General features: G+C 38.8%; 2 protein-coding genes across 2 annotated transcripts in view; both read left to right on the top strand.

The window, feature by feature from the left end:
• Positions 1-1544: 1544 nt before the first annotated feature.
• On the top strand, positions 1545-4661 carry LOC146466624 (forkhead box protein O3-like). Its single transcript, XM_085127193.1, has 2 exons — positions 1545-1989; positions 2140-4661. The coding sequence occupies exons 1-2, from the start codon at positions 1663-1665 to the stop codon at positions 3502-3504; spliced, it is 1692 nt and encodes a 563-aa protein (XP_084983319.1). The 5' UTR covers positions 1545-1662; the 3' UTR covers positions 3505-4661.
• A 1491-nt stretch (positions 4662-6152) lies between these two features.
• LOC146466623 (uncharacterized) overlaps positions 6153-21333 on the top strand; it is a 28198-nt gene continuing 13017 nt past the window's right edge. Inside the window, exons 1-9 of the mRNA XM_085127173.1 lie at positions 6153-6309; positions 11881-11972; positions 12396-12456; positions 14525-14606; positions 15090-15145; positions 15636-16302; positions 17329-17367; positions 18511-18610; positions 20952-21031. Of these exons, the coding sequence (XP_084983299.1) occupies positions 6273-6309; positions 11881-11972; positions 12396-12456; positions 14525-14606; positions 15090-15145; positions 15636-16302; positions 17329-17367; positions 18511-18610; positions 20952-21031 (1214 nt within the window). The 5' untranslated portion in view covers positions 6153-6272. The remainder of the gene's footprint in view (positions 6310-11880; positions 11973-12395; positions 12457-14524; positions 14607-15089; positions 15146-15635; positions 16303-17328; positions 17368-18510; positions 18611-20951; positions 21032-21333) is intronic.

Raw genomic sequence — 21333 nt, 5'->3', positions numbered from 1 at the left:
GAAGATTGCGAAAGAAAAGTTCTGTTCAGTGGACAAGTATTTGAGGGGTCACATGCATACGCGAGGATTTCATACACAGATTCAAAAACTTATTGTACTGGTAGGTAGTGAGTGACCTATCTTGGTGTTAAATACTCAAATACGCGCAATTTGGATATTTTTAAACTTTTGAAAGAAGTTGAAGTAGAATAAAACTAAAAGCCACATCAGTATTTGAGCAGTTATCTAATCCTAGAGCACAATATCACAGTTTATCGTTGTTCTGCCATATCACTAAAGAACCTTGAAATTCCCGAGGCTCAAGTTCAAGATTTCGTCAAGGAGAGAGAAGACCGTACAGAGCATAAACAGTGACTTGGGAGTCTAACAAGTAGACCTTGAAGAATTGTTTAACATAGAAATTAGAAAAGGCTTACTGGGCTGTTAGTGGATTCGTTAAGCTTCGTGCATTTTTAAAGGAAGTGGGCGGAGGGAGCTTGTTCAGATAATAACTTATCCTAAGCTAGTTGGGTGTAACTGAGTTTGAAATGCTAAACTGAGTGAGTTTAACAAGATGCGTGAAGGAGCTTTCTTCCAAGGTGAATGTCACTAGAGATATACGTATCTCAGCTCATTGATCAAGAGGGTTTGTTCATTTTGAAGCCAAAACGTTCAGCCGGAAATTGGCAAAATGTAAGGTGTATTGGACTTGTGGCCTCAGTCTCTCATTAAATTATTGATGTCTCATGTTTGTCGCCGATTTAAATTCTATAACCAGTCAATTATCGAATCTTTATTGCAGCCACCCGTCAGAGGAACTAAGAGAAAAGCGGGTGAAAGATTTAAAAACTACCTGTAATCGGAAACTGAGTGGAATGTTTAATTCAATTTGAAGACAATACGAACACAAGAAATGCACATGTCAAATAGAATGGAGTAAGCAATTGAAATGTTCTAGAAAGCCATTTTCGTACTTGACAAATCTATTAGTATGCAATTGCCTAGCTGTCGCGGATACGCGGAGTGAAAAACCGCACTCTAATACATGCTTCCGGTGACTCGAGTGTGCCTTAGCAGGAAATCCGATACTTTCCGATGACGTATATGCTCGTCTGTTATATCATATGAAAAATGAGAGCAACTTTTCGCTCCCGATATGACAGTATCCATACCCGAGTAAATTTACCCAGTGTTGACAAGCAACCTAATTTTTGTAACCGACGACAGCCGTAATATCGCGATTGACAATGTCGCGTGAGGTTCCCCTATATATTATAGCGGAGAGTTTCCAGTTCGCTGACAAAAATTACAATATAATAATAATAATCAAACTTCGAAAGAATGATAACAAAAAAAATGCGCGCGTGGGCGAACAGCCGTGATCCGCACTCGAGCTCTTCATTGGCTCATTTTCGCGGGAAGTGCGTTGCTTTCATTGGTTGACATCAAAGGGTGGAGCCGACGTCATGCAATTTGTATCATAAGCCAATCATTGCACTCAATGTTATCACCAATGACAACACCGCTGACGTCACGCAGGAATCAATTTCGGATATAGCGAACTCGCGGCGTGTTTGAAGAAAATTGCTTTCCCGAATTGTGGAGAGAGTTGGTAGTGCTTTGAATTCATGGTTCGTTGTTACCGGTAGCTACAACTTCGTGTCGGTTATCATTGGCTTGGTTATGGAATTGGACGACTCACGAATTTTAGAAGAAAGGCGAGACAACCGTCCACGTTCGAATACATGGCCGCTCCCCGACCCTTCGGAGTTTACAAAATCTGAACGTGAGGTTGATCAGACTGCTAACTTGAAACAGCTCAGCGAGGGCCCGAAGAAAGGCTCGCGAAAAAATGCCTGGGGAAACTTGTCGTATGCAGACTTGATAACCCAAGCGATTCAGAGCTCTTCGGAGCAACGGCTGACATTGTCACAGATCTATGACTGGATGGTCAACACAGTTCCCTATTTTAGAGACAAGGGAGACAGCAATAGCTCCGCGGGTTGGAAGGTATGCTTGTAATGTTATTTCCTCGTATGTAATCTATCTTTGATGTGACTTCTTTAACAGCTGACTGGTTTCTTACTTTCACTTTCGACGTATTCTACCTGGTGTAATTTCTAACGTTGTTTTGTTTGTATGCCTGTCATTTTGTTGCAGAATTCAATTCGCCACAACTTGTCCCTTCACAGCAAGTTTGTTAGGGTACAGAACGAAGGCAATGGAAAGAGCTCCTGGTGGATGCTAAACCCCGATGCCAAAGGTGGCAAAACGAGTCGAAGGCGCTCTGGCTCTCTCGACTCGGCTCCCAAAACAGAGAGAAAGCGAGGACGATCGAAAAAGGAAAAAATAAAGGAAGAAGACGGCGAGTCACCCTCGAGCCCTCGACTGTCAGTAAGCCGCGCGCGTGATGGAAATCGAGCGAACTCTCCCGGGAACGTTTCACCAACTAATAGTTCCAGTTCCGACTCGTTGCTCACAATTCCAGAGTCAGAGTCGCCGTTACCCTTTCCACTTGGTGACAGCTTTGCTAGACCGCGAACATCGTCGAATGCTTCGACTGTGAGCAGTCTTGGTGGTCGTTTATCGCCCATACCAGCTCATGCAGATGAACTTGAATTGTGCGGCGAGGATCATGTGCCCTCGAATAATTTCAACATGGCCAGCACTCCAAACCCCGCAGCCGAAGAGCTATCGCAGCTAGCTGATTCAATGAGCTTGAATTCGTTTGCTGCCGAAAATAACAGATTAAAACAAACTTTAACACCAGTTCAGCCCTCGTTACTTCCGTCGGAGCCGCCGCATAATGCTGTATCGAGTAGTATGACTTCCAACATATCGAGCAGTTTTGACACCGGTTACAATAGCAGTGGATACTTACAACCTATTCAACACCCGCAACAGTCACTAAGCCCAGAGATACAACTCACTCCTCAAACTGTTGCTGCACCCCGGCCAGTATTCGGCAATTTGCGGGTGTATTCACAAGCTCAACAACAGCAACCCCATTTTCCGAGGAACTTTTGCAGTCCACAAGAAATGTCCCCTCGACAGAACAATACCCCGGCTCGAGTGCCTGATATGTTCTGTCGTGATCAAGAGATGGAAGTGCAACAGACTCCAGAGAATGTTTATCAGAACTTTCAGCCCAGTTTTGCGAATGGCAATGGTTGTGTAAATGGGCTGACCCACAACCATCAAAGCTTCAGGTACACAGATCCCTTTATTCAACAGCCCCAACAGCAGCAAGCTCCACCAGCTCCACTAATGATGCCAGAAAATGGATTGCATCCCTTGCAAGGACATGCCTTCAGCAGGATGACAAACAATAATCAACTTGAGTTTATGAATGATAAATTCCCAAGTGACTTAGAGCTTGATGCTTTTAATGGGGACCTTGACTGCGACATTGAAAGCATCATTTATGATGAGTTGAACATGGGGGATGGTGGCTTTGATATTAACATAGATCAATTTATTAGCCAGATACCTAATGTAGGAGAGTTACGTAGTGGTCTGTACTGATTCAAAGGTCTAATTCAATTATGTTTGTACTAGCTAAGGCTTTATAGCAGAACTAATCATGGTCGGTCCAGACAGGCAGTTTTTGTAATCGTTTCTGTAGAAGTCTGGAGGTCAAGTGAGTGCTAGAATTTTCTTTTGTGTAGGTGTAACAGTAGAATATTGACACCGTAAAAGACTGCTGAATTTGGCTATAATCACAGCTGATCAGAATGTCAAATTTCTACTGTCCTACAGGTGTGCTTTGGCTGTATTTGTTCCATTGCACATATGTGGGTATTATTTTGCTGCTTGTCTGCATTGTCTTAGATAGAGCCTTTTTGTTGATGTTCAACACTGTTTGACTTGTATCACATTTTTCGCTGATAGTATGTGTTGACTGTTCCATGTATTTTTGTTGACTGTGTTCTGTCTTTGTCCCAAAAAGGCAGTATTATTAATAACTGTAATTAGAGAGATTTGGTTTTTGTGTATTTATCAAATTGGCTGGCCGTGGTTTTCTTTGACTGCCCAGTGAAGCCATTTGGTTCCGAAGAATGTTGCTATATGTTCAAAGTTCAATGTTATAAAAGTTGTTGGGAGTTATTTGACTTGACGCAGGTTCCAGTGGTCTGGGACTTTTGAATCAGACCCTTTTTTTATTAAAATGCGGATGTTTGAAGCATACTTTTTAATATATTGATGAAAAATGTTTTAGATTATGTTCGAGTGTTTCTCTTAGTTTGGCATTGTTGCAGCAATCCTGCCTAAATTAAATTTGTACTTGTACAGTTTATATCAGCTGACAGCATTATTTTTAGACAGAGTTAAGTTGTACAGTTGAGAACAAGTTAGCAAGGTTTATCGCCAGTTTGCTGTGTTTGCCAAGACCACCTCTGGCACCAGTGTTGTGTAATGACAGTTAATTTGTTCTGGCGATTAAGTTGACATACTGTAGAAACGTATAGCTATTCCAAAATGAATTGAATTGTATCAGTCTAAAGATTGAATAGTAGTGCTTTGTAATATTGTGAATACAAATAATAGCTAGCCAAGACTTCTTCCCTAGAGTATGTTGAGCTTGGTTGCAAGATGTTGTGCCATGAGTCACAAAAAATATATATCGATGCTACATGCCTATATTTATGGTATTGAAGACAATAAATTATTTTCTGTTGGCAGTCGATTCAATCATTAATTACTTAAAAACCAAGGTTGAGAAATTAACCACAAAAATAGTAGGTGTGTTCCAAAAGCTACAGGTACAATTTAGGATCTGTAATGAGAAGGGCTTAGTGTTTTCCTGTTGCTAGTAAGCAGGGGTATCTTCAGGATTTCAACAAGCACATCATTTCCATGTGCTTGTGTTGTGGGTTTTAGGCGGTGAATATATTTATATGCAAATCCCGGGCTGCTTCTAAGAGGATTGAGCCATTGTTTTTAAGCGTGTTACCCGCAGAGAAGACAGGTCCAATTGTTTTATTCTCGGCAAATACAAAAAACCCATTGTTGTATAGTGTCATTTAAGTTCCAACAAGCTATTATTTCCCTAGCCCTTGGGAAATATTGAATCAGCTGCCACCGTGGAGAGCGTTTATTAAATCGTCTCGTGACTGCATAGCAGAGCACATGACTGATCACCTGAGCCACTGTGGATTTAAATTCCTTCCATTTTGCGCTTTATTCGCTTGTAAACAGTTTCATTCTCGTTTTGCTGCATGTTTAATGTTGTGATAAACTGCGAAGTACGTGTTTCTAATTGTAGATGACCGGAGGGGAAGAAAAACAAAAATGAAGTGCAAAAGGGTTGAATTGAACGCGCCACAACAAATTGACATTTTTATAATTTCTGTAGCAGTGATATAAACGGCTTGACATTTCCTTTGCTTTGTTCGCCGCTTTTGTTTTTCTTGGTCACGCATGGCTAAAACCACGCTATACTTGTACATCGCCGTCTTGGTTTTTGTATTGATTATTTTATTCGATATCTCGGCCCCCCAGGTGTAAAATGCACACCAAATAGAGCATTTCGCGAGGAAGGGGAAGCGGCCTCGGTCAGTTCGGAATTAAAAGAACAATCTCGCCGACTCATTCTCATCCGATAATGTTTCATCGCAAACAATAAGCCGTCAGCAGGTGAATTTTTTCCCGTTTCAGCTGCGGAGTTTTTTTCATGGTACAGCCTAAACAACGCAGTACCATTACATAACCGTTCTCTGTAATGTTCAGTATTATCTACCTCCGCGCGCGCCCTCGCGGGCTTATGTGGCTGCGCGCGAAGAGTAAGCGTGCATTCCGTCATGAATATAGATATCGGCCGCTGTTCTGACTTATTAACATTTTTCTTATCATCGTTGAGACAATTGATAGCAAACTACTTTTTTTTAATTATTATTTAATATGCTTTAATTAGAGCAGAGGCATATTTTTCACATTCATATGCAATGGAACGTTTATGTATTTTCAGACGGTTTTCAAAATCCAGACTTTTAAGAACAAATATTTGATTTCATTCTTTTACTTTTAGCCGTTAATTGTTTTTAATACTGAATCAAAATACCCAGACCTATGATGCGAAATTAATGGGACATATCAATACAGCTTATACGAGATACTAACTTATGTGCGAGCCTGCAATATTTTTGACAATCTTGTCACGAAGACATGCGTAGTTGGTGTATTTGGTGAAAATTTCGCGCGAAATGTTAGTTCGGAACGCTATCTGTGGGAATCAAAATAATTGATTACTTTATGTCTGTTTTTCACGATACATCCATGTGATCTGTTCTAAAATGATCGAAGGTTGCATAGTGGCAAAGCTTGTTCTTGGTAAGTTCTTTTATCCTGAAAGATTTAGTTGATAACTGAGAGTTGTTCGCGTCGAGCGACGAGACATGCATATAAACGTCTTTCACTTTTTAGGAGAACTTAGGCCCGGTTCAGACGCCGTTATTCATATGAGCTGAATCGAATTCAACGAATTAATTTCATGTGAAAAACGGCGTCTGAATCAATTTAGAATGACTGATCTAATTCGGATCGGCTCAGTTGTTTTTCCCGCCTGTGGCCGGGGATCGGCTTTGATTCACATGACGATAAGCCAAATCAAATGCATGAATTGGCCTCAATTTTCTTCAGTCATAGCATGAGTTAGTGAATTAATTTCGGCTGAATTAAGTTTGGCGGCTGAATCAATTCAGCTGGGATTAATTAATTTGGGTCTGCTTTTCCTTTGGGTGTTCGATGTATGCTGGAGACAGATAAAATGTTCAGACAAATCATCTGTTAGTTTGGACCTAGTGTGAATACAAGAAGGATCACGAGACAAACTTACACAGCTACAGTACCGTGCAAATGTAAGTTGACAGTCAAGACTCAAAACTTGATCCTCGATCCTCGAAGTTATAGAGAATCGAGGCTCGAGAATCTAGTATCGAGATGTTCGAAGAATATTTTGAGGATCTTGATGGCAGATTTCGAGGAAATGATTAATTTCTCGAACCTGAAACAATAGAGAACAAAAGCGATTTTTGCATGGCTCTTGCATGTACACTGTAGTCTCTTCTTAGTTTGGTTGAAAGTTTAAGTAATCAAATCAGCCGCAGTAGGCGTTCAATAAGTTACTTCCTTCCGCATATTATTTAACACATGTGTTCGTCGTCGTTGTGAAATTAAAACATGCTTAAATTTGTCATATGCTACACCAATTCTTTTTAATCAAACTTCAAACTCAATGAAGCAAACTAAACTGCAAGATTGCGGCTTTTTTTGGGGAATGTAAAACAATCATTTCTGAAATATCTTTGCTACGCAAGCAGTACGCTGCGCAAGATTGTACTTGATTAAACATTTCCTTATTTAAAAACGCATAACAATTACGGTAGAATTCAGGAAGGAAACAATGTGGCCATTTGCTTGAATTTGAGCAGACTTTGAAAACGGCTGGGAATGTTTGCAAATGTGCATGAATAATTATTATCCAGATCATCTCAAAACTCAATGTCACGTTTTCTACATTTTTTATCAACTGATTTCGAATTGTAACCATGTCTTCCTCTGACAGATGACTTGATTACTTGTTCACTAAACCCAGTTTTACCAGTAAATGGAGGAAAACTACAAGATTGGGACTTTTTCGGCCGCAGTTTTTACGATCTGAGAATAGAAACATGCGCAATTGCTTTTAGCCTCTCTAAACCAGAACACTGTACATAATTATGCTTGACTTTTGAATCAAAACTTTGAAAACAACATTTGCTTAATTAAAAACAATACTTTCAGTTGAACATTATTGGCAAAGAACCGAGAAACGCTTAAAGAGCGAACTCTTTCCAGCTAGGGCATACAAGTGCGCACATCACTCCAACAAAAAAAAAATACAGTTGGCTGTCTCTGTAGAGATGGTTCCTGTAAAAAGGAACCCAGACTGTGGTCTCGTATAAGATGTGTAGAAAACTAATCATGCGAAAAGTTATTTGTTTCCCATCTCAAAACTCGATGCACTCGACTCAAGCCTCGACACTCAAAGCTTTCGAATTTTGAGGGTTGAGTCACGAAGTTCGAGTTTCGTGGGACTGTCAACTTACATTTGCATGGTACTGTATCTGGGACCCTTCAGTGTCCCAGTCAGGGGGGTTGGTGGTGGTACCAGCAAGGGGTAGGGGTTTGACTGAAAAGCAGAAGTTTTTGTCAAGTTCCCATGGGTAGTTAGGTATCTGTTTATCAAATGTGAAAAGTCCAGTGCTGTCAATAAGGGCCAGTAGCCGGCCAAAACAGCCGGCTACTTTCGTCTCACTTTACTGTTAATTTTGGTAAGAAACTTAAAATAAGGAAAAGATCCAACAAAAATAATTGTGAGACATCTGCCTCAAACGTCTGAGTCGAAATAAAGGAGCATTTCAGGAGTTCTAAATGTGTTTACCTTTGCCACGCGTGATGGAAATTGATCGAAGGGATCATAGAACGCCTGTGACATTTTCAGAGAACAGGATCCAGTAAGAAACCGGCTTAAAATAATGAAAAGATCCGGCAAAAATAATTGTAAAACATCCGGCTCAAACGTCTGAGTCTAAGTAAAGGCACATTTCAGGAGTTTTAAACGTGTTAACATTTCGGTGGAAGTACAAAAAGTTGAAGCAGATCGAGGTGGTCGAAGGGTCGTGGAACGCCTGGGACATTTTCACAGGACTAGATCCCAGGCTTTCGCATGTGCCAAAACATGAACTTAAACATTGAATGTATTTTTTTGGAATCAGCATTTGAAGATTTATCATTTCACTCTTTTCTAAAAGCCAGTGATTGAGATTTTGAGGAAAAGAATGGTTGTAATAAACATAGAATATGGTTAATGTATACATGTAGTCTTAAGGCGGGGGTAAACCTGAAAGCCGTTTCCACGCCGCTTAAAATCGTTTTAATGGAAATATCTCGTTCACGTTTCAAGCAATCCAAAAACTCTCTGCTTATCCCGTAAAGCTATGTTGTGGGGTGTTTTGTGAAATTTTAGTGAATTTTTGGGTATATTTGGGAGGAGAGAGACTTTCCTCTAGAAGGATTGGTAAAATTAAGAGAAATAAGAAATACTTATAGTGAAGATTTAGTGAAGTTTTAAAATTAGAATTTGTAGTTAATGATTAATAGACGGATACCAAGTTAGTCCACTAGCAACGTGGGGTGCTCTTGCGTGGTTATCAACTGTCTGTTGGTGTTTTAAAAATCATTTTCTTTCTTTTATCTCTTCTTCAAACCTCTTAAAATTCCATTCAAATTCACGCGTACCCCCATTTTAATTTTGATTGTTCTTAAGGCCCAAATACTGTCTGGAAAACGTTGAAAATAGCATTTCCAAGCATTTAAATTTCAAAATTTTCTGGGGGGCATGCCCCCAGACCCCCCTAGGAAGCTCGCGCCTTCGGCACTCAAAAAGTAGGCTGCCGCCTACTTTCCCAGTGGGGACGTCTACTTCAAAACTTATTGACAGCACTGAAAGTTTGGCTGAAAATTCCATAAAAGGTCTGAAAACAAAAGCAGAAATTGACATAAGAATGGATAAAAAGAACAATGTATCATTGTATTTCATTTTGGAGCAGCATATGAATCCACCTCTTCTCCATTGTGGCAGATCCAGTGTTAAAATTAATAATTGTTTGCAGTACCAAATAAAGACTGCCGTACCAAACTAATTAAAACACATGCTGCTCTTTTACTAGAATTAACAGTTAGCTTTGGTACATGAGTGTGGAGTGATGTCTATCAGACCTAATTGACTTAATCCTCTTTATCTCTGGGGCAACAATCGTTTTTCGTTTGGACTTGCCTTTGTACATGCACCATACTGTAGACTTCCCACCCCATTTCTTATATAACAAAGGACTTATCAGCGTAATTAATTAAAATTATTTCCAAGTTGTCCCAATCCAAAATGCTGGGAAACCTGAGCCAAGACTCAGGTTGCCCTGATCCCTGCTAGGTCGTCCTTAGCTCTTAAATAGATTTTTGGAGGGCGTCTGGTTGGTGCTGGTGGAGGAGGGTGGAGGGACTTAGAAATGGTTGCAAAAGTGGCATTATAAGATGTCATAAACTAGCACAATTTGTCAATGGTTCCTGCCTGGTGGAATGTGTCAAAAAAGAACTTTATGTACAAGACTATGCAAAAAGAACACAAACAAATTTAGTTGAATTTTGGATATTGTCCAACCAAAAAATTACTGATATTTTGGGCGAAGTTTCATGAGTTTTTGGCCGATATTTCGAACAGATTTGGAGAACCATGCAAAAAATTCAAGTGCATCCCCGAAATTCACTAATTTTATCTAAGAACGTTATTTTGAAGCAATTTTGTTTGAACCAAAATGAAATTTCGTATAGCTAATTGAAAATTCTTAATCTTAAAGTTTCTCTTGGCAAGTTGGATGATTTATGATGATGCTCGATTTGCAAACTCGCTCACATGTGTTGTGATTGGTTTTACGCGGTTGGTATTGAAGCTATCACCACACTTGCAGAGTTTCTTCGATCTTCAAGAGAAAAGTCAATCTTAAGTTCGAAGGGAGTCCAAATTGGCAAGGAATTATAACCCAAAAAGCAAGGAAAATCGATTTGTTGTCATTTTCATTGTGCAGCGCAGTCGACGAGTGAAAGCCGTCACGAGCTATTTATATTCGCCACTCGCATGTCTTTAATAGCACTTTGAATATCTTTTAAGTGTAAGAACCTGTTTTGTTCGAGAAGGAAACTGAGGTAAAAAAGACAATAGCTTTAAGCTACATTTTACAACGCGACCGGGAAAACCGTGAACACCTAAAATATGTCAGGAATGCTTATTATTTTTAAGCCAATCATGTTTGAGGACTTCAATGCCAAAACCGCAAACTGAATAACTGTTATTAGTCAGGCTTAATTGAAATAAAAAAATCAATGAAATGGTTAAGTTTTGCTTAAAATGATGTTGCAAGGTAAGAAAGGACATTTCTTTGGCTAGAAAAATTGTTTTTCCCTAGTTTTGTCTCAAGTTATCTATTTTATTCGCAAAACTCGCTTTTATGCAAACATTCTGTACTTCGGTATAGAGATACAGTAACTTACCTAAACACTAAAATAACTGCGAGCAAAAAAGTCTTCCAGTCCAAATTTGAGTTAGTTCATTGATTCTTTGAGATCGACAATTTCTGTACTGTTTCTCTCTGAGTAGTCTCAGCTTAAGCGACCAGAATTAGCTCAAAATTAAATCAATTACCCGGAAAATCTAAAGCCGACACAATTCTTGCCGCGCAAACAACAGTAAACACTCTGCGGCTTTGCGAGTGGATTTTGGACATGTGATTGCACAGAAATAACATCCCTGACATATTCTAGGTGTTCACAGTTTTCCCAGTCGCACTGTAAAGTAGGAAAGGTCTAAAAATCTTCAACCAAGTGAATATTTGTTCTGTTTGATTTAATCGAAAAGTACACTGTAAGTAACGTGGTTGTTGATGTTTGATTAGTTTGAGTTTTCTTCTTGGACAACCAGGCCAGCACTGTCTCTCTGTAAGAAACATGAAAACCAGCCATGGCTTGAACTATTGACATCTGACTACAAGTTCAAAGCAGCTCCAAACTTGTTATGTAAATGGAAGTTAAATTTGTATACATTAATTACCAATCAATCAATCAATCAATCAATCAATCAATCAATCAATCAATCAATGAGCTTTATTAATGTTTCAGTCTTTACTAGCCAAAGTATATTTTAATTAATACCTTCTTCTTATTGGGGACAAGTGTGATTAAATTAAAACAGAGAATTATTATAAACTCACTATTAAGAATTATGCATACCACACTCAATACACTCAAATCTGTTATTGTGTGTTAATTATTAATGTTAATATGAATTTTCAATTTTTTGTCCAATCCAAGGTTATTTGACAGATGAGGGATTTCATAGAACTTGCTCAGCTTTCCAGGATGAATGCTCTCTTTTCCATGGCGGCAACAGTGAATTAGATCAGGTGACTTGGACTTAGTAATTTTCTGTTTGTCATCATCATTCCAAGTGCACTTTCGTTATGGGTTTCCTCCAAACAACACAATACATCCTCACTTCAAAAAGACTGATAATTCTTGCCAATAAATATTAACTTTGTCACCGTGGTGTAAGGTGTTATTCTGGGCTATCTTATAGTAATAATTGTTGTTATTACTTGGTGGAATAATTTCCAATGCCCACATACTACAGCTTTATTAAATTGATATTATTTATACATACCTGCCAACCCCCGCTTTACAAATATCTGGAGACGTCTAGAAATCTGTTTATACTTAAGTATTTTTGGCACCTTTGAGAGTGGAAAATGTTAAAAATGATGCTTAAATTATAATTATTTGTAAGTCATGATTTGGTGTATTAGAATTTTTTCTTTTATTTTTGCTAGGTTTTGCTTACAGCAGACCTGAAGACAATCTTGGAAGATTATTCTCAACTGAAAGAGAAAGGTTTGCAATGTTTTTATTGACTCATGTAAAAACTAAAATTTGTAATTTTAAACATGGTTCTTCAGCATGCTTGGTCTAGGCCATGGTATTGGTTTTTGCGCGAGATACCCTGAGGGCCACCCTGGGTGCCAGAGACTTTTCATGTGTGGTTTCCGGTTTTGGTTAAGTCTTTGGTTTGGTCCAGCGCAAAAAGCCTCTGGACCAGCGCTTTGAAAGCACCGAATGAATCGCAGGCACAGTTAAATCTGTTTAATCCAGATTTTGGACTAGAAAGGTGATTGGGTACTAATGACCACCTGAGGGAATTTGAAGCTAATAGATGCTGCAATAAATTGGTCGACAAAAATAGAACACTGCGTGAAAGAATTTGTCAATAGAACAAGTTGTGTTGTCGTTGTTGACGTTAATGTGTGATGAAGATATGATGGACCGAGGTTTCAAGGCTGCAGTCTGTTCTTGCAATTCTGAAAGGTTTGAAACAGCACTGAAGGAAAGTATCAGTAATGTATTAGAAATGTTCGACAGCATCGAGAAGTTAAGCGTGGAGTGAAATAGGCCTTATCATGGTTTTCGACGCCATTTTGACAAGTAGGCAAACAGGCTCGAAATAACAATGTTTGTATGGAAATCCGATGTCAAATAATTTTCATAAAACATCGCTTCTGAAAAATTCATGAATTGGAAACTTTTGGCAATAGGAAAAGAATTTTAAGAAAAAAATTGGAGGGATGTAGCTGTGCCAGAAAGCGTCCAGTCGTGTTTTGAACTTTCCATACATTTGTCTGTTAGCGAACCAGCCGTGAACTGCTCTAAAAATAGCTCTCGGGAAAAAAATACAGGGAAATGTATGGAAATCCTGGCGCTCTGGACCAGAGGTTTTTCTCGCAGCTTCGCCACTCTTGGGTTTGACCTTCAACAGAAAAAGTATGAGAAATAACCTCTGGTACCCAGGGTTTCTGACGGCAGACCGCATCGAAATTCAGTCGGGTATTTTTTTTTTCTTCGTTGTAGCCATAAATGTGCATGTGCAGATTACATCTGGACGAAATCATGTACAGGACGTTATCCTTTTGACATTTTTGATTCGCTTTTGAAAGACATTGCGTTCTTTTACAATATTTAGATTTTGTGATTTTAGTCTAATTTTAGTTGAATTTTGTACCTGCATTTTACACAAATTTGTAATGATGTTGTATTAAAATTAATATCCGCGTCATTTTGTGCGTGCATTTAGACAGTGTTTTCTCTATAAAGCGCGAGTCCCTTAAAAGTAACAAAAGCGACTGTAACTGAGCCAACAGATACAGTATCAGTAAGTGTCAATCTGAGTTTAGTGAATGTACTTTATTTAGTGAATATTACTTTGGTCTTGTCATTATATTAACATTGCTTTGTAATCTGCAAGCCTTTCATAGCAGCCAATATTTTTTAATTTGTCAATATAAGGGTTAGCATTATTGATGGGCTCAGAATATAGCTGACCTACATGTATAGTGCTTTTCATATCATGTTTTGTTGTTTTAGCTTAGATTCACTAGAGTTTTTGTGTGTGGCCTTCAATTCCTTCAGGAAAATTAATGTTGCTCCAATGTTTTTTCCACTGTTTTGTGCTGTGTACGCAACAAAAACGTTTTATTATAGGCAAGATTTTTGTTTTTATCACAACGCAAAGTGCAAAGCAGTAGATAATTCCCAAAGGAATTCAACACCACTTGGAGAAACTCCAGTGAATCCAAGATTTTTTTTATTTATTTATGCACTATTTCAAAAGTTTACTACAAAAGGAAATTACAATACATCACAAAAATAACATAAAGACAACATTAAATTACATAAATATCAAAGGTAAAATGTGAACAGTGACCAAAAAGCTAAAACAAAAAGGATGATCTGAAATGCACTATAAGTTGGTTATACTAAGCCCTTCAGGTTACCCAGCTGCTAATAAGAGTGAGAGTCGGCAATGTTTTTTTAACACCATGTATTATGATTGTATACAGTAAGGGAGGTGTCTGCAGGCAAGTATTGGCTGTCCCAAGAAATTTGAATTTTATCCTGTTATTTTAAGGAAGGGAAAATGGTATACCAACCAGCTCTGCTGTTTTAAAATCTCTATGGAAGGACTTGGATGTTGTGATTGGTCAACTGAAGTAAGTGCAATGTGGTAACAATTTGTGAGTGAAAGTGTTAATTACTATTTACCGTTAGATGTGATAGCCTGCTGTTAAGTGGTCACTGCATTGGACGTTTGGCTTGAAGCTATAGTTTGAGTCCCAGTATTTTGTTTTACAGTCTTGTTTTCTGGGACTAGTCCTGATGATATTTATGCTAACTCATTTAGAGCATCTGAACTAGTAATTGGAAGGTCATGACCTGTAAGCTAAAAGGGAGAACTCAGATTTTCGTTTTCCGAGTACAGTCAACTCCCTTTATTGCAGACACTCTCGGGACTGGAGAGTCCATAATAGTGGGAATTTATTTCAGTCAAACATCTGTAATTTATTTTTTGCTGTCCGTATTATTGGGGTGTCCATTATAGCAAGGTGTCCACAAAGTGAGAGTTGACTGTATGCCTTTGTAATTGACTGAAAAAATGCATCTATCCAGGTCTTAATATTTATATTGTTTTGCAGATATGCCACAATTCCTACAGGTACACCAAAGCTTAATAGCATGGGAAGTCAGGCCAGTAAGTCACAGTTTGTTCACAAAAAAAGTCTTCATTGTTTCTTTATTTAGCATGCAAGGGTTTCATTAAGGCTCAGCACCAGGTAAATTGACCATCTTTGAACATGACTTTCCCTGGCTGCTTCAACTGACTTATTCAATTTACCAACCTGCCCAGGTCTTGTAATCTGTTTTCCATCTGTTCAAAATCTTAATAAAACACCTGAACATGGGTAACTAAGATGTAGATCCATGAACTTCTGTGCTCAAAATATTTTTTATGATGTTGTTTTGAGGGAATGCACAAGTACTTCCCAGCTCGGGTTTATATGTTTGTTTTCAGGGATTCACTTGTTCATTTGAGTAACTATGCATTGTACAATTTTGGAAGTTTAAGTGAATTTTATTGGATAGGAATTCAACAATAACTGCCCTTTTTAGAAACAATATTTATGATTTCAAGAAAGGGCAGTGTTGGTTGGTTAACTTTACAATACCTTTGTCCCCAACAGCACGTACTAGACGACTTAACATTGGCCGTTCAAGGAGAAACATGTTACAAAAAAATCAACAACATGCTGCAAAGACAGTCACAAACCCTCCTTCAATCCCATGTTCGTCAACACCCAGTTTACCAGAGAACAATGCAAATGAAAAACTTCCTTTACCAAGAGTTTCAACAGCTGGGGTGGCACACCATACTTGTGCTAATAGCAGTCAGTTGCCTTCCGCTAATAGAAGAGCACCAAGTGTTGTTCAGTCATCTACAAACAAGGACGTAAATAAACGCCAAACCTCAAGCAATACACAGCCTGTTGGGGGTGCTGTGCCAGTTTCTGTTCCAGTTATGCCGTGCAATGGTCAGTTGACCGGCACTCCAAGCAGTTGTTTACCATTAACGGCTCCTTCTGTTGGTAAAAGTTGTACCATCAATGAACAGTCTAGGAATACTGATGCAACAGACAGCATGTTTGATGTTATGGATGATGTGGATGTATGCAATGATGGAAATCTTAGCCACAGTGGAGCAGATCAGCCCAGTGCACAGACCGCACCTGTAATAGTAATTGATGATGAAAGCAGCCAGGATCAGCACGTTGTGGATGTTGAAGAACATTCTTTGTCTAGTTCTAATCTCAATCAACAGGAATTACAACTACGCTCACCAAAACGGAAAGGGTAAGGTGATAATCATTTGACTGTAGTGTACGTGTATCGGTCAAATCAATTTGCATGTTTTTATGTTGTCACTAATTGGAGTGTGGACAATATGTGAGCCAGCGAGGCATGCGAGGCAGACGTGCGAGGCATGAACAAAACATGCGAGACGTGCGAGGCATGAACAAAACATGCGAGGCATGTGAGGCATGAACAACCCCCAACATAAATGCTAACCGTTAAGCTAACTGGGGAGCTATTTAAGCTAACCTGAGTGCTATTTAGGCTAACCGGAGTGCCTCGCCGGCTCGCTGGCTCGCAGATTGTCAAGACCCCACTAATTGGGGGGGGAGGGGGGGGGAGTAGGGAGCAGACTTGTGTGTAAAATTAAAGTAATGGGAGTGCTTGTTGCACCTTTTAGGTTGATGTGTTAAATTCTAAGTTACTGTTTTGTATTTTTTGTGAAAAAGCTGGAAAAATATAATTTTCAAGCGACCAAGATGTGATTGTTTACTTTGCCAGAATTGACACCCATTAGGGGTTAAAATGAATTTGAGAATGGGAGAGAAGCAAACTCAGCGGGTTCTGGTACCATTTATGTTTAGGGCAGCATCTCTGTCATTTTTGTGGTATTTCCTACAGTGCTGTGGGAATATCAGTTATCTACAGTCATGTCTTGCTAAGAAATTTAACCATTATCCACTCTGTAACTCTGTTTGTTTTATTTTGTTTAGCTTTAACAACATGTACAACACAAATAAAAACAAAAGAGCACAAATTTTGAAATTTGGTCTAAAATTTTGAAATTTTATAGTAATAGTTGTTGTTAAAGCCAGGTCAGTTTGAAATGGGGAAATATTTTACAATTAATTGCCAAAATCTTCTTTTAATCCATATCTTCTTTAATCAAAAATAAAAGTACATGTTAAATAATTAATTTTACTTTGGCCAGTCCACTTATCATAAGTGGCTCATATATACAACCTCATCAAAAATCTCAGGAGTATGCTCCCATCCCTGAGGGATTTTCTGAATTCTGTTTTTCAGGGTTCAACCCAAGAAAAGAGTTCCTCAGAGTGTCTCTGGGTAAGGTGTTAATATCATAATTATATTTGAATTAAAAATTGTAATTATTGTATGAACTGTAGCAAATCTGTGGTGAGGCATATTATTTTGTGGGAGTACTTCAGGATCTCACTCTGTTAAAACTGAACAATTGAAAAATATAATTATCTATAAAAAAATGCCACATGAGTGAGAATAAGGATCGCATTTGGCAGCAATTAATGTCAGTTTTTCGTTTATGCTCCCTCGAAATAATTATAATTAGCAAATCAGTGAGAAAAACTAGCAAAAACGATAAATCCAGCCTTTAATGCTAAATGCAAAACTATACTATACCTCAAAAAGTTTACAGACAGAAAACGGCGAGCAGCAAATGTAGCATAATCCTGGTCACGTGGTCATTTTCACTGTTAGTTTGTTGTTTGTCATAAGCAACATGAACCTAAATCTCCTTGTCATGTAGATTATTCCCATATAAAAGTCTCGTTTAAATGGTTTTAACATGTGTTCAACACAGTTGTTGAACCAAATGTCGGGGGTGTTTGAACAGGTCGTCCAATCTTGTTGAAAACGTAAAGTGTGTTGAGTCAAATTTAAATCGTTCAGACTTTCATTAAATATTGATTCACATTTCCTTTGTTTTTGAAAATTTCAATTTTGTAAGTGCACTTGTGGGAGTGTCATTTATATGTATTAGACTTAACAGATCTTCAGAGACAATGTGGAGTGTAAGCAGTTCAGCAAAAATAAAGAAATCAATGCATTCCACTGTTTAGTTGATAAGAGTAGGAAAGGGTTTCTCCATGTTGTGGTTCAGTCTACTAGCTATTGACATTCATTCGTGGGTTTTGTGGTGAGTTAAGATCACGAATGGCAACAGATAGAAGTTGCCGTGAGAGCCTTTTCTTCCTGACGTTCTCTCTCGCCCGTTTTTATTGAAGCTTTATTGTAGTTAAAGGAAGCATCACAACACTGAGGCTAGACCTCAAACCACTTACCCTCCCCTTAGATCTCACATCCAATGTGGTAAATACATCATTACTGGGCCACCACTAATTGCTCTACAAATGTCTTGCGATTTGATTGACATTACTAAAACTGCAGAGATCATTCAGTTAAATCAGAAGAGTATCAAATACAAGAGCTGTCCTTGTTTGTTTCCAGTATATCCGCAGTTCATGATTCACCTATCAAGCCAGTTCCATGGTCTGCCAATCAGGAGGTTGAAACGGACATCGTGTGTGCGCCAGATTCACTTACACCGGTAAGGACTTTTCTAGGTTTCCATCTGGGGATGGGAGAGTCCTCAACCCAGGTATGGGAACTGTCCTTACCAGCCTGAGCAGCACACCCAACTCTCCCCTCCCCCCTTCACTAATGCAGAGGTACAGCTGTACTTTTGTATGGTTTATGACTGTTGTTTTGGTTTAAGCAGATTGCAGCTAATTATAAGGCTATAGGAACCCAAAAAGAAAACTACAGGCAACCACACATTTTTCAGGTATAATTAAGCAACCATAATTATTATTCTAAATACTTGAAAACTACATAGCAATGCATGGCCTTTTTTGCAGTTTGAGGGTAAATTATTTCTGAAAATGCAGGATATGTCTTAATTTTCATTTTGGATTCCAAAAGTCCTTGCTGTTGCCTGCTTTTCCTGCATACTGTATTCAAACCAAGAAAAAATATGTTTGTATTAGGAGACATCATCCCTCAGGAACCGCAGAGCGGGAGGGGCTGACTTTTTGGATGCTTAAAAATATTTAAATAGGGTTAAATGTAATTTAACTTTAGTTACTGACTTGGAACAAGTTTGCCCCTTGGTGGCGTGGGGTAGCGTGGTGTTAGCATTTATTGGCGTATAGTTTGGGCGCTGGTGGCACTTTAGCATTTGGGTGTTTGTTGTTGCATTACTGTTTGGGCCTGGGTTAAAGGTCCGCAGACAGTTGCGTGGCCAGCAGTATGCTCTTGCGATTTTGCTAGTAAATTGGTCTTGGAAAGATCTTTAATTTGCATTTTCAAAGGGATAAAAATGGTACCCTCTGGTATCTATGATGTGGTTTACCACCTGACTGGTTTGTGGAATATTTTCACTTAATGCATTTACAGACTCTCACATATCTCAGAGTGTTCTATGCATTAAAAGCTGTAAAATCAGCTACATTTTGGAGGTATACCCATCACATGAGTCGATCAATGACATTTTGTGGTTTTTATTTTGATGTTTTAAAACCATTTCTATAAAAGACCTGACTTCCTTCAGGTATCTTGATTTCAGAAATAAATTTCACTCATCCAGACCTTTTAAATGGTATATTACATTTAGCAAGCTGGTTTTTTCTTTACCGTTTTGAAAAATTGAGCCAAAAAATTTGGTAGGGAAAGGGCTCTTAGTCAGTTTATGACAAAAACTCAGCACTTTCCATTCTCTGTTTAGGAGTTTTAAGTCCTAAAACTGAAGAAAAAAGGTACACTGTTTATAAAAGCATAATTTAGACGCAAGGCTCATGCTTAGACTGCAAAAATTTTTTGGCAAAAAATAGAGAAAATCCTTCAGGGGCTTTTTTCTGGCCATCTTTTCACATTTGTGAATTTAGATTATTAAAAAAAAGGTAACCACTCCCTACCGAGTGCGCACCTCCCTGTATAACTATACAGTCGAACCTCCCTTAAGCGACCACCCATAATGTCAAGGATATGTGGTCGCTTACGGGAGGTGGTCGCTTACCAGAGGTCAGACCACAAAGGGGGGGGGGGGGGGAGGTCTAAATTTCGGGTAATTTACATGATAGTAATAATCATGTATCGAAACCCTAAGTTAAAACTTTTCTTTAGTCTGCCTGGTTTAGGACCAATCAGTAAACGGCATTTTCGCAATGTTACATTTCAAGCGTAACACATCAACAACTTTGGCGTTTGTTTGTTTGTTACATAATCCAGTTGACGTTCTTTATCGCCACAATTTTTCTGTTTAATAATACAAGGTTGAGAGAGTCATCACCGGTCGTGCATGTACATGCATGCTATTAACCAGATAAGAGAGTTTTTTTTCCTATAAGGGATTCAACCTGATTAAAGTTTATTTCAGTGTACCATAGTGCATGTATATGTTATCATTGTTTTAATGTCGGGAGACATTTCCGGTTGCTCCGGCTGTGGGATTTTTAGTTATACGGCATCCACTGTAATGATGTGGGCCAATATGTTACAGTCAATTTCCGCCCGTGAGAGAAACAGCAGATTGTGCCGTGTCAAGTGGTCGCCTACGGGAGGTTAAAAACAATAGAAAATATTTAACAATCATCTCTAAGAGTGGTCGCTTACGGGAGGTGGTCGCTTACGAGAGGTGGTCGCCTACGGGAGGTTCCATCTATAGTGATTTGACTTAAAAACTTTTGGTATTTTGGAAAAGTGGTCGCTTGTGAGAGGTGGTCGCTTACGAGAGGTGGTCGCAAAGGGAGGTTCGACTGTATATGGTAGTAGCCCCTCCCTTAGGAGTACCAGAGTACCATTTAAAAGTTATTTGGTCATTAAACATTTTATTAGACAGTGTTGAGTGACCAACTTCTTTGTTCACCCAGTTTGTTGTTTCTTTATTGCAGGAATCATTTCTGGGCACGCTACTCAGCACGCCTCTGTTGCAAGAGAAACTGGCTGAGAACATCAACAAAGTGGTCAGCAGGTGAGGATTCTTGTGCTCTGAAGATGGACTTAGTTCAAAGTGTTTACCAGTGTACACTTGATTGCTTTGTCTTGATACTTTGTTTTCCTTTTAACTACCAATTCACTTAAGCTAACTGCGCTGATACCCACATGGTAATGCGATTGTGCAGTTCCAGAAAATATCCATACCCACCCCGAGGTGATCTGAAATTCATAGGGGGAGGGGGGGGTCTTAAAAGTCAAAATTTTAGAAGCAAAGTATGAAGCTAAATTGGAATTTCCTGGGGGTATGGGGGTGCAAAATAAAAAACCTTCCATGGG

Source organism: Pavona decussata, unplaced genomic scaffold (genome assembly GCF_977016875.1).
Source record: "Pavona decussata unplaced genomic scaffold, jaPavDecu1.1 SCAFFOLD_143, whole genome shotgun sequence".
NCBI classification, from domain to species: Eukaryota; Metazoa; Cnidaria; class Anthozoa; order Scleractinia; family Agariciidae; genus Pavona; species Pavona decussata.
This window is presented reverse-complemented; position numbering and strand designations above follow the sequence as displayed.